Source organism: Paramormyrops kingsleyae, chromosome 1 (genome assembly GCF_048594095.1).
Source record: "Paramormyrops kingsleyae isolate MSU_618 chromosome 1, PKINGS_0.4, whole genome shotgun sequence".
In the NCBI taxonomy this organism is placed as follows: Eukaryota; Metazoa; Chordata; class Actinopteri; order Osteoglossiformes; family Mormyridae; genus Paramormyrops; species Paramormyrops kingsleyae.
In genome coordinates, this window is record NC_132797.1 from 5,667,721 (window position 1) to 5,680,355 (window position 12,635).

The window sequence follows — 12,635 nt, forward strand, 5'->3', positions numbered from 1 at the left end:
TTTACACCTATATCCTCCGTTAATTCCATTCAATAGCTCGGATTAATGACCGCACTGTTCCCCGATCACAGTTCCGCGCAGCGCTTTCGGAGAGGAGCGTCTCTACGACGTGAACGTCAGCGCGGCCGCGGTCCTGCTGCTGCTGCTTGCCGCGTGTTTCGCTTCCCTACAGCTCGCTAAGTGCCGGAGGAAGCGACTGCACCGAACAGAAGGGGGCGCCGCGGCACCAGAGAGACACCGCAACCTGGTGATTAGACGCCTTATCGTTATAAAAGTACCATGTTGGTACTGTATATAGTAATCTGCAAGCAAAAAAACTCCTTCAGGAGGAGGAAATACACCAACTACACATAAGGAAAAATATTCTGTTGGTCAAATACATAAAAGTAGGAATTTACTATTGTAAATGTCTCGGCGATGTTGAGTATAAAGATGCTTTAGATTAATTCTTGAACAGATTTGAAACTAAATTAAATATATATATAAAAAATCATTTTCAAAAGTACCTTGTTGCCATTTGTATTTTGATATTTCTTTTCAGGGACAGTTCAGGTGTGTGTGTGTGTGTGTGTGTGTGTGTGTGTGTGTATATATATATATATATATATTTATCAGTTATCCTAAAGACAACATAAAACAAACTTCATACAAGTAAACTGTGGTAGCAGTTTTAATAATTACACAATCACTTAAATTTTATTTTCCCCTTCATTCACAATTCCAACAGATATGCCCGATATGAACATTGATGTTCATGTTTAAATCTTTGAATCAGTGTTTCGACACTGACGGGTATATAAATGCCTTTTTTTTGCAGGGCCAACAGATCAACCCAAGAAGACTTCTGACTTTTTCCGAGGATGTCTTCTGTCACGATGATGCATTGCAGGAGTGTGACATATTAGGATCCATCCTATATGGAAAACAAGGAATTTATATCAAGAAGGAAGACATGCCCACCATGATGATGTGTAACAGGGAGTGCGATGGATCTGAGGTCCCTAGCATAATGGCGCCAGTTTTCGTTATCTCTCAGCCACTCACGAGAGGTGCATCAATCATTCATGCTTCGAGGACCCCACACGGGTCCCTGACTGACCCAACCTCACGTGCAGGAGGGGCCACATCGAGGGCAAACGAGGTCACTGAAAGTCCACATCAATCCGCCGAAGGCGAACAGGCCCCTGAAACAGCTCTCCCACAACGAGAACAGGGGAAAGTGGCAAAAACGCGTGCCACATCACCGCCGAGGGCCGCGGCTTTACGCGAGGCGACATCGGCCGCGCGGAAGATGGAAACAAAGCAGGCTGGGAGCGGATTCCATTCGGCAAATGCCGTAAGGGACAGCGTGACCTCTGCAGCATGCTTGACGGAGCAGACGGACAGCGACGATGACGGCATCACTGATGATGAAGGATGAGATAGAGTCAGTGTGATCTGTACCGAAGACTATAAACCAGGTCTATAAAAAAACTATTACAACTCATCTACCCCAGGGTTGGCAGAGTGATGTCACCATTGGGCCCCTAAGCGAGGCCCTCAATCCCCATCTGCTCCAGGACTGGCTGGACCTGCTATCCTGAATGTATGTCATTTGGGATAAAAGGATCTGCTGAGTAGATAAAACGTGAAATGTAAATATATACCCCAGTGCTGCACAGAACCCAGTGCTGCACAGAACCCAGTGCTGCACAGAAGTAGCTGTTCTGGTGTCACTTTAGTAATATTACATTCAGCGAGGATGCAGCCCTTTTTTACATGTATACTTAATCTTCCAGATTAACGCTGAAGAAGTTTAATGCTATTCTGGATGCCTAAGAACAAATTCTTCTTTCATTTGTGAATATATGTTTGTAAATAAATCAATTTTCTGCATGAAATGACCGTAATGTTTTGCATTAAAAAAAAAATTGCTGCCTTGTTCCTCCCGATTGTCATCACTGGTCGCTGGATGTGGACCAACTGTGCTGAGGGCGGGGGACTGATCTTGTGACCCTCCTGCCACCACAATTATCCTGGCTACCACTTCGGCAGAAACAGACAACACTGACAATTTGCCCACCGTATCCTTCATATTACTATTTAGCCCCAGAAAGAGGTCGTCTTCTCTTTCTTGTGGGCTTAATATGTTGATGAGCTGTGCTCTGATTGGCTGGTTTATGGTGAGGCACTGTGATGGCTCTCACACAACCAACATCTCTACTGGAGTGATTCCTAACCCGGTCCTCAGGGACCCACAGACGGTCCATGTTTTCGCTGCCTCTCAGCTCCTGGAAGCAGTAACGTGGACTGTCTGCGGGTTTCTGAGGACGGGGCTGGGAAACACTGCTCTGTGGTCATGCACTGCATAAGAACGTTTAGGCAAACGACAGACCGCATTTACGATGTCCAATAAGATTATAAATGGAACTGAAACCTATCGCATAGTGATGTTGAAGCACAAAGCATTACTCACGTGTTAGTGGTGATCCTGGTGTAAACAAAGCTACTCCGCTGCCAGTCGTGTAACAGTACAGCACATACAATTATATACAGCACATAAGCCTTGAGAATAACTATGTTATTGATTTATGTATTACTGTACTTGTGACTTGGTGGGTCAGGCTCTACCTTGGCCCCCCTTGCGTGAAGCCAGATCTGCTCAGAATTAGTGATTTCCCTACCAATCACTACAGGAGTTTCACAGCGTGAATCTTTTCCTCTTTTTTGTGGTGCCAGGTAGGCCTGCTGTCTCAGGCAGACTACCCGGGGAAGTTAGCCTGAGGCGAAGCCCTGAGCGGGCCCAGGAGAGAGCACCATGGGGACCTGCTGAAGTAATTTTTTGCCAAGCCGGGGAATTATGCGCAGTTAGCCTGGTGTCAGCTCCTAATTTATGTGTGAGACAGAGAGACATAATTCACTGATCATCTTTGAGTGAGCATCATGCAGAGGTGCTGCATTCACTGCCTTACAATTCTGCATAGTTACCCGTTGACCATTTAAATTTCTGCAGCCTACGGTTGATTCAAAGAGGGAAAGCACCGTAGTTAATTACATTCTCGGATCTTAATAAGAGACAAGCGTTTTCATTTGTCTCATTTCACCGTGCGTCACCGTTAACGTGTGTGACATGCGACACCGTTGAGCGCAAAGTTGACATGATGAACAGAAATAACAAAAAAAAACAGACACAGGTTGCCCCACCCGTCGGGTGGAAAGTTGTACCCTGTGGTTTCCTCTGGTTCAGCTAAGAAACCTGCTACAGCCTTTCACCTTGTTCAGCTTTCACATGAGGTTCTGGAATTTGCCTTTTTTAGAAAAATTTCTGAGGAAAAAAATCAGACCAAAATTCAGCTGAAATGAAATAAAGGAACATTCTGGCAGTATGGTGTCACCTTTAAAACTTGCACTTATTCAACAGAGAGGTACACTGCCCGAAGGTTTTGCCGGGCCACAGGCTACTTAATTAAATCACTAAGAAGTGGTTTAAGTCCACTGTCACAGGCAAGGAACTGTTTGATGTTTAAAATGCAGTTCTGAGAGAGCTCTGTTTGGTGCATTGCAGGGTTAGGGTGCAACACTGCAGAAGCATTAATCAGCTGACCCCTCCACCCTAATCAAAGAGGCATCAAAGAGTGTAAGCCAGGACAGCTGCTAATAACAACACTGATCAAGAGGTATCTTTAATTTAGTAACATTTCAGAAGTCCTTAACCAGCAGCTCAGAAGTACTAATCAGGAGAAGCAATAACATCATCTTAAGACTGACACGTTACTGTATTTCAAAAATTACCATATTTTCCTTTCCTTTGTGTTCCAGCACGGAAACTGGAACAGCATCTGCATCATTTTCCCCATTCACACACTCCAGGGAATATCCCATGCTTATATATAGATGGAGTTTCATGAAACGATCGTTTGTTATCCATTTAGAGAGAATTGTAAAGTTGCCCAGGTTGCTGTGATGTGATGCGTACAGCAGGCAGGACACACCCGTAACGTTAAGCGATAATCACCAGCTGAGCTCTCACATTCCTTTCCTTCCCCGCCTCTGTCTAGGCCTCCACCTGCTTGTTCTCCATCAGCAGGCGTTGCCGCTGTTGGTGTCGCCCGTGGGCTCGGTGCTCCATCGGGAGCAGGGATGGGGCAGGGCAGGACGGGCGCCTGCTCCCCTTCACAGCTGATCCTGATCATGTGGGCCGTTCCTGCTCCATGAGCTCGGCGGCTGCCGCAGGGATCTTACAATAACGCTTTTAAAGTTCCTAGGATCTTTTCCACAACACCCCCAATTATCCATGAAAATCGTAGGTGCATAAAGTGGGTATTTATTTAGCATGTGTCTCCTGAGAATCAAATGACTGCAAATTTCATACCTAAGCTTCAGTGTAGATACATTATTTAAACCTAGCCTACCTAGGTAAAGGTGCAAAATAAACCACCGTTAATTTGCCTTGCTTAAGCTTGGCGCACACTGCCATCTGTCGGTAGGCGGACCGCCTGCATGTTACCGCGAATGCTGCATGTTATTATTTCAAAGGCGCGCGCTGGAGGTCAAATGTGTGCTTTTAAAATACCTGTTTGAAATGTGTCACAAAAAAAATCTGACAGCAATCCGGCTGGTTAAAAAAATACCCCTTTTCCACATAGCTTACCACCGGTTTACGTGCTCGTGCCTCAGCACCTTACAAAGTGAAAACAGGTGGGACAAAAGCGGGGAAAGCATATGCATTTTTAGAGGAAATGAATTAGGCTTTTTCCACGAGTACACTACAGTAGCTGTTTTAGCAGTTATAAAAACACCCAAAGAGTACCGAAACACTAGTCAAACTTCTTCCGTCTCGAAGTACTCATGATACCCGGAAGGGTGGAACCGTCTTCAACTTTGCGTCACTTGTTTCACATCTTATTTTACTGTTGAGTGAGACTTTGGGAGGGATTGATTCACTATTTTGCATTGATTGTTGAGGATGATCCTTTATTTCCAGTAGCGTATTTTTAGTTGCATGCGGTTTATTTAAATGACTTTTATCCAGCCGTGCTTACCTGAGGACTGGCGTGTTTTTCTTTGCCCGGACCACTGCGGGGAGGAGACTTATAAAGCTGGAGGAGTACAGCTTTTCAATCTAAAATCAATTAAAACAACCGAATAGTTCAAACAAACCTTATCAGAGGTAGGTAGGTACGATCACATGTTTCCGCTGGAAAGGCGTCTGTTCAGGTGATGCATGTTTCCATTTTGTTCGGTCTGTAAATGCAGACATGTCTGCTTAATAACTTCTCTTTTGGTTATTGTTATGCACCATCCGGCGGCGTCACACCGACCTTTCGCCGCGTCTTCTGCCGCTGCCTGCGAAACCCTGACCGTATACTAAACGTATAAAACGCTCTCTGTCGGAGAAGTTAAGAAAGCGGTGATCGGGATAACATATGTTTTATACGTTTAGTATACCCAGTTTTGGTGCGATTTTGTCTCCTTATTAAACAGTCATGTATTATTCTTGCTCCTTCAAGTCCGTTTATTTGAAGGTATGGCATATATTAGGCTACTTAGAGAAGTAATATTATAAGAATATTAGAATAAAATATAAGAATCTGGAGAGCGCATAAATAAACGCACATATAAATGTTTAAATATATAGAAGTGCGTGTTAGATACGTATGCATATTTAATATACTTGTGTATAGACGTTCGTTTTTCAGTGGGAAAAAAACTTGCTCACAGTTGCAAAGTGGGCTATATCTTTCACAGCAACACATCATAATCTTATTTAATATGTCTGTCTTGGGAATTGGGTGTTTAGTCTCTTGTGGTTTTGCCTGGTTATCTTCCCCTTTCTGCAGTAACATGCCGGTTTGTCTCAGACCCACTGCATGTCAGGTGTGGTCATCCTCGGAAAACGGCGCACGTACATCTCCGCCGTTACTTTCTTTATCACTTATTAAACCGGATTTGCATTTAACGTACAGGCAAAACAGCTGGCATATTGTGAGTGGTTTGAGGTAGCAGAAACTCTCTGATTTGGAGTATTTTTGGATATAAATACATTTTTGGGTATTATTAAATGCTTGGTGACTCACCTGAACTATAAACGCTTTTGTAATGTGGTTGAGCTCATTGAGCATCCTGAAGCAAATTACAGCATTGAAAATATTATGTTAGATATGTTGCAATTACAGTACGATCTGTTTATAATGTTGGATTGATTGTGTGTGGATGGTAATAATTAGCGAAGACGGCAAGCTTTGCTCCAAAGTAGGTTTAGTATTACCATGTATGCATTATTTTATTATGTTATTTCATATTAAGGGGGACCATTTGTATTTGGTGCACGTATAAAGTTTACAGTGGCTATAATTACCATAGAAACAGTATTGTAGCATGCAGTGCCTATTGCCAAACAGTTTGAGTGATTTTTATATATCACCAAACACAAAAAATCTATATAGAGGTAACTATGAACACACGCACCAGGCTTTCTGATAACGTGATGTAGCATTACATGGGCTCTGGCTATGACTCAGATTAATCAACCACAAAATAAATTCTGCAGATGTCAGGAAAGTAAAAGCCCCCTGACTGAAGTAGTTCACGAAGATCGTATAAATTTGGAATATCTCACTTTCACTTAAGCCATGTGACCCTGAAATGACTTTCTCAGTATCTGATTTCGCCTCTATACACTGTGATGAGTTTGTGTTTTTTCACAAATTTCTTACTTCATGGTGATGAATATTTTCATTTAACCCCAGATAAGGAAACTACTACTTTAACGTTTTCTTAGTCCCATCTGCTACTCTCACTTTCAGTCAATTTTTTATGTATTACATTTCTGTACTATTAAACCAATTTAGTCTGCCTATGCCTCATAATACTCATCTTAGGGGTCAACCAGTTCTTCTCAATCCTGTAATATTTTGTTGAGCAGTAGTACATTCTCTTACATTCCATTATAAACCTAAAATTAGCTACATGAAAAGCAGTGGGGTACTTTGCAAACCCTACAGACTATTTACAAGATAATAAAACTGCTACATACATGCAAATGAGTGTGCAGACTCGTCTCAAATTCAAAATCTCACTCCAGCCAGCTGACGAAATTTGCAACCCCGCTAGTTGAACGGTTAGATAGTAGCATTAAGTATGTTTTATGAACATTTTCCTGCTGTGTGACATCCCCTTTTTGCCCTTCTACAATTGATGTTGTTGCTTTCTGTACTGTAATGGGAATCTCTCCCTTTTTGTAATTCTGTTTTACCTCATTGAGGAGGTTCTCCTTCCTCCTCTTCATCAGAAAGTATCTTCATCTACAAAGCAGGCATCGCAATGTGACCGTCAAGTCTATGCAAGACGTGCCACCATGCTCTTGTAGTTGCGGCATCACCTCGGATTTATCTGAATCAAAAACGGGCCAACTGCTCGTTGGTGTTCAAACACTGACTTGTCCTGCAGCTCCTGTCCATGATTGCGTAACTGAGCTATTTAATCAGCCAGACCGCTGACCTTCCTCTAATGGAGATTGCGATAGTGAATCATGTGATTTAGTTCCTGAATAGCTGGAACCTTAACCTCGACTGTGATTATTATTATTAGTCATGTTGCAATGTAATTCATGAGTTAAGTATGATTTTACTTCATACAAATTGCTTGCTGAGTAATGGATGTTGCTTGCTGAGTAATGGTTAGCAATTTTTATGTGAAACATGATATTTGTAATATTTGTTCTAATCACATGCAAGAACATGCAACTCCTTTACCATAGGGATTGTGGTGGGCATGAACCCCAAGATCAGTCAATCCACATGACTGCTTGACACTCATACTTTGCGTTTAAGCTGTTTTCCAGGATTTCCATTGCCTGTATTTCATCCCAAGACTGTTTTATCACTATGTTTGAAAACTGGCTCTTAGAAGGTTGTGATTTTATGATGGCCGTGTGTTCAAATGGCAGCTCCTGTTTTTTGCTGCTCAACTCCTAGGCATCCGTCTAAAGTAGAGCCTTTGCTGTCATGAGGTCTCCTGCCTCAAATCCATCTCTCCTTCCCATTCCCGCTGAACTCAGGACCGGCTGATCCGCCGTCATGAGCCTCCAACCGCGGAGGATCCGCCTGAAGCCATGGCTCATCGCCCAGGTCAACAGCAGAAAGTACCCAGGCCTGCAGTGGCTAGGGCCGGAACAGAAGCTCTTCCAGATCCCCTGGCGCCACGCCACCCGCCACCTGCCTACAGCTGAGGAGGAAAACACCATCTTCAAGGTGAGCCTGTACCTCAAGCTGCACACTGCTGGCCAGAGATTGAGATACCGGTTGGGGCGTAAGCAGTTACTAGCGACGGTCAGACACACGAAACTTCACAAGTGTACTGCGAAAATATGAAATGAAAGATTGCACCATGTGAGATGAGCACATGGACGCCAGAGTAGACTAAGGTACGTGAAGAGGGCATCGTAGCTTATTGCATAATACCCATGACTGTAATGAACAGTAAGACCTTGAGTTTCATTTCATGCTTCTCCATCCTCTTGTGGGTGGAATTTCCTATTCAGGCTTGCCAGCGGATGCACATGATTGCGCAGCATAGCACACAGCGTACTGGCCGGTTGAGGATCTCAAAGGGATACTCTATTGGTTTTTGAACTTTAGTGAGCTGAAGAACAGGATTACATAACAGAGACCAGCTGTTGGCTTTTTGTGGGTGTACAAATCAGGTCGTCTAGCCGAAATGCCAGGGTTCCTCACAAACCCCTCCACCCCTAAGTTTCATAATAAATACTTCTCCCCCACATTCTGAACCACCTGCAGGCCTGGGCTCTCGAGACAGGGAAGTACCAGGAGGGGGTGGATGAGCCTGACCCAGCCAAATGGAAAGCCAACCTGCGGTGTGCCCTGAACAAGAGCCGTGAGTTCAAGCTGAAGTATGACGGCACCAAGGAGACACCCGTACAGCCGTACAAGATATACGAGGTGTGCGACCAACCGATTACAGGAGGTAACCACGAACCGAACCCCCAGCTGCTCACCCGCTCACACACGGGCATCGATTCACTCTTCACGAAGCGGCGGTATTGATCACGTTGTGCTTTTCGCTTCAGATGGAGGTGATGAAGATGATGAAGATGAAGAAGTAAAGTTGATATTTCCTCTACTAGCAATAGTTTTCATCACTAAGCAAACTGAAACCACATGTACAGTTCACTTTTTTTGTAATTTTATTACTGTGACTGATTCAATTAACTTAATTACATTTCTCTACTTTCAGCTTCCAAACATTGTTGACCTATCTATTGGTAAGACTCTTCTTCTGTTTTGGTTACACTGGCAGCTTTTACTGGGGTTCAGCCAGAAATTTGTCCTGCATTTTCTGAAATTAAATCAATTTATACTCACCTTTCTTAATATAATTTTAAATTCGATTATCACTTTTTTTAATATGAGATGAGGTCAGACAGAACAGGTAGAAAACAGAGGTGTGGGTGGGCGTGTAATGTTCCTTAAGGGAGCGGTCGGGATTAGTCAGACGTGTGTCAGGTGTGGGCGCGAGCAGGATGCGAACGTGCGCTCAAATCCCAGTGGCTGTATTCATCCTCTGCTCTGATTTGCAGACAATCGGATCACTGAGGCTCCCAGCTACTCAAAACTGCATGCACTTAACAATGAAGTACCTTTCATCCGGTCCCCAGTGACTGATGGCTACGTCTCGGCCCACCTCTCGATGATGCCGGTCCCTGGCCACCTCAATGGAGGCATCTCCATGTCAGCCGTCGCACCATCCGCCATGGCCCTCCCGGAGTATCCATGCCACGTTCCGTTAGCAGCAGACCTGAGGCAAGGCGGCTTCACGCACAGTGGCAGAGGAGGCAGTGTTATCGCTCAAGGACAAACGGACGCACCTGTGACTTCGCTCCCAGTACCCATTGAGGACAGCCCCATGCCGGAGGTGCCGCAGGGGCAGCCCTGCATTTACGACCTGCTAAGCAGCCCCCACATGCTGCCCCGTAAGTCCGACAGTCCCCTGGATGTCTTGTGCAGCGGCCAACTTCAGTTGGGAAATCGAACCAGATTGATTTGTACAGTTAGTTATTGGTAGTAACCTACTCTTATTGAAAAAATTGTGGTCATCCTCACTATTATGATAATCCAAAGTCTTCCTAGCATAGACCCTACTGAAGACAAGAAATTCAAAAGCCTACCCACCGGCACAACTCATCCTCTTTCACAGATCAAACCCACTGACGTGGCTTTGTGCCTCTTCCCGGCAGTGACTGACCTGGACATCAAGTTTCAGTACCGAGGCAGGACGGCTGGCTCGCTGACCGTGAGCAATCCCCAGGGCTGTCGGCTGTACTACGGAAACCTGGAGGCCACTCCGGAGCAGGTGGACCTATTTGGGCCAGTGACTCTGCACCAGGTTCGGTTCCCCAGTGCTGCTGAGATCCCTAATGAGAAGCAGCGCTTCTACACGGAGCATCTGTTAGACGTGATGGACCGTGGCCTCATCCTGGAGATCCACGGGCAAGACATCTATGCCGTCCGCCTTTGCCAGTGCAAGGTGTTCTGGTCAGGGCCGGGAGTGCCGGAGCAAGCCATGCCCAACCCCATGGAAAGGGAGAAGAAGATCCGGGTGTTCAGCCTCGACACGTTCCTCCATGGTGAGGGGTAGTTATGCGGGTTATGTTGTTCATTTCAAATTTTTAGAATCTTACTCAAACCTCACTTTTGGTCTCATGATGTTGCCCCTGAATTTGTGTGAATTTGGAAGGGGGGGGGGGGGGTTGGGGGGACTGCCTCATTCAATCAACCAGCTCCTGCCTTTCAACTTTGTTCCAAGTGCATCCTCAATTTCCCAGCTTCCCAAGTTTCCACAGCCACAAATCTGCTCTCTTCCCTGTTGTTCTGCTTCTCCTAGTGTCAGCAAAGGCATTGTGCAGACATCCACAGGGAGGGAGCCTGTAATTATGGGATTCTGTTAGATATGCGTTACTCAAATGCCTCTTCTCTTGTGTTTCAGAGTTGATCATGTACCAAAAAAGCGAAACGCCAACCCCGCCTCCCTTTGAAATCTACTTCTGTTTCGGAGAAGACTGGCCAGACAAGAAGCCCAAGGAGAAGAAGCTAATAATTGTCCAGGTACAGTTAGACCTCCAAAAAGCAAAACAGCCAAATGAATAAAAAAAACACAGAAGTAAGTAGTCCGGTCTAGTTATTTTTGAACTATAGCTGTGATCTTTTGCGGTTGCAGCTTCAGTGACTGTTGCGTGGGGGGTTTCCCCATTGTTATTTGAGAACATGATAGGTCTCCATGTGATAGTTTTTTATATAAGATTACAGAAAATGACACTTGCACGTACCTGCTCGTAGGTGGTTCCGGTGGTGGCCCGGATCCTGACGGAGATGTTCTCGGGCGAGCTGTCCTGGTCGACGGACAGCATCCGTCTACAGATCTCCAACCCTGACCTCAAGGACCAGACAGTAGAGCGCTTCAAGGAGCTGCACAGATTGCTGCAGAGTCAGCATGTTCAGGCCCCATGGATTCCTCCCACCCAACAGATTGGTCACTAAACCCTCTCTGCAACATTCCCCACACCAGGACAGTCTCTCCTACTCTTCTTGCTGGAGAACATCCATACTGTTCCATCTGCTGGCAGCTGGTCTAAACGCAGCTGTGGTTCGGCTGTGCAGGCCCTGGATCAAGGCTGTTTACTAAATGTACTTGCTATTCTCTATGAACTGTTTGAGTGTACAGCTTCACGTTTGAATTTAATAATGGAAGGAAAAAAATAAAGTTTCTTTAATAAAACTGAGAGGCACCGGAGCGACAGTTTGGATTCATCCTGAAACAGCCACATATGATGTTTAACAGCAGGAGGCAAAGGACAGTGAACCCAATCAAAAAGTGACATTTGGTCCAAGGCTGTAGTTTATTTCGCTGACTGCAAATGAAAGAAATTGGTCGTGTTTGACAGGTAAATGCAAGTTTTAAGTATTTGAGTGAAGAAAGTTCGGAAGTTGAAAATGTATCAAAGAACTGACATGTCCCCAAAAACCTCTGTAGCCATTTTTGGGTGAGCGGGTATCACAACAGGGCAGGAAATAGACATGAGCGGGGCCTGCATCACCAAGCTGCACTTCTTGCTTAGCCAGATAACATTGGATTTAAGGTACCCAGGTTTAAGTGGACTTTCTTTGTTCACTTGGATTTAAGGTAGTCTGGGTTAAGTGCAAGTGAACAAAGTTCACTTAAACCTGGGTACCTTAAATCCAACAAGTTTTCTTGTTAACCCAAAGATCCAGCTTTGTAACACAGGAACCCCAGACATTACCAGCTAACTTTTCTTTGAAGGTTCCTCCCAGACCAAAGAACCCAAATGCAGAATTGCACAGTATCTTAAGGATCTAAATATGAATTGTATGTGTGGGCAAAAATCTTTAAAAAACTGGATTTTTAATCGAACAATGTTCAATTAACCTCCAGTTACTCAATCTCAGGTGTGACATACTGGATTGCACTAGTGCTCAATTGTGTAACACCACAGATTATTAACGTTAACCACACCATGCAGGATGCATGGGCACGAACCGTTTCTCATCTCCCTCGTCAAGTGCTGTGTTGCAACCGCGGCATGTAACGTGTCCCGCGGAGACCAAACCCAAGGGCTCCAG

General features: G+C 44.8%; 1 protein-coding gene and 1 long non-coding RNA gene across 4 annotated transcripts; one reads left to right on the forward strand and one right to left on the reverse strand.

The window, feature by feature from the left end:
• Positions 1-646: 646 nt before the first annotated feature.
• Positions 647-5,602, reverse strand: LOC111833266 (uncharacterized). The gene is made up of 2 exons (XR_011983191.1): positions 5,140-5,602; positions 647-913 (listed from the first exon to the last, which is right to left on the reverse strand). It is a non-coding gene; the product is annotated as an uncharacterized lncRNA (long non-coding RNA).
• Positions 4,807-11,776, forward strand: irf5 (interferon regulatory factor 5). 3 transcript variants are annotated; one of them, XM_023791362.2, is made up of 9 exons: positions 4,809-5,149; positions 8,039-8,231; positions 8,778-8,964; positions 9,068-9,099; positions 9,235-9,262; positions 9,578-9,970; positions 10,235-10,624; positions 10,984-11,102; positions 11,334-11,776. In XM_023791362.2, the coding sequence occupies exons 2-9, from the start codon at positions 8,058-8,060 to the stop codon at positions 11,532-11,534; spliced, it is 1,524 nt and encodes a 507-aa protein (XP_023647130.1). In that variant the 5' UTR covers positions 4,809-5,149; positions 8,039-8,057; the 3' UTR covers positions 11,535-11,776. The 3 variants fall into 3 exon arrangements, with proteins under 3 accessions (XP_023647129.1, XP_023647130.1, XP_023647131.1); XM_023791363.2 differs by having other exon boundaries at positions 9,656-9,970; XM_023791361.2 differs by having other exon boundaries at positions 4,807-5,149; positions 9,068-9,262.
• The last annotated feature ends 859 nt before the right edge of the window (positions 11,777-12,635 follow it).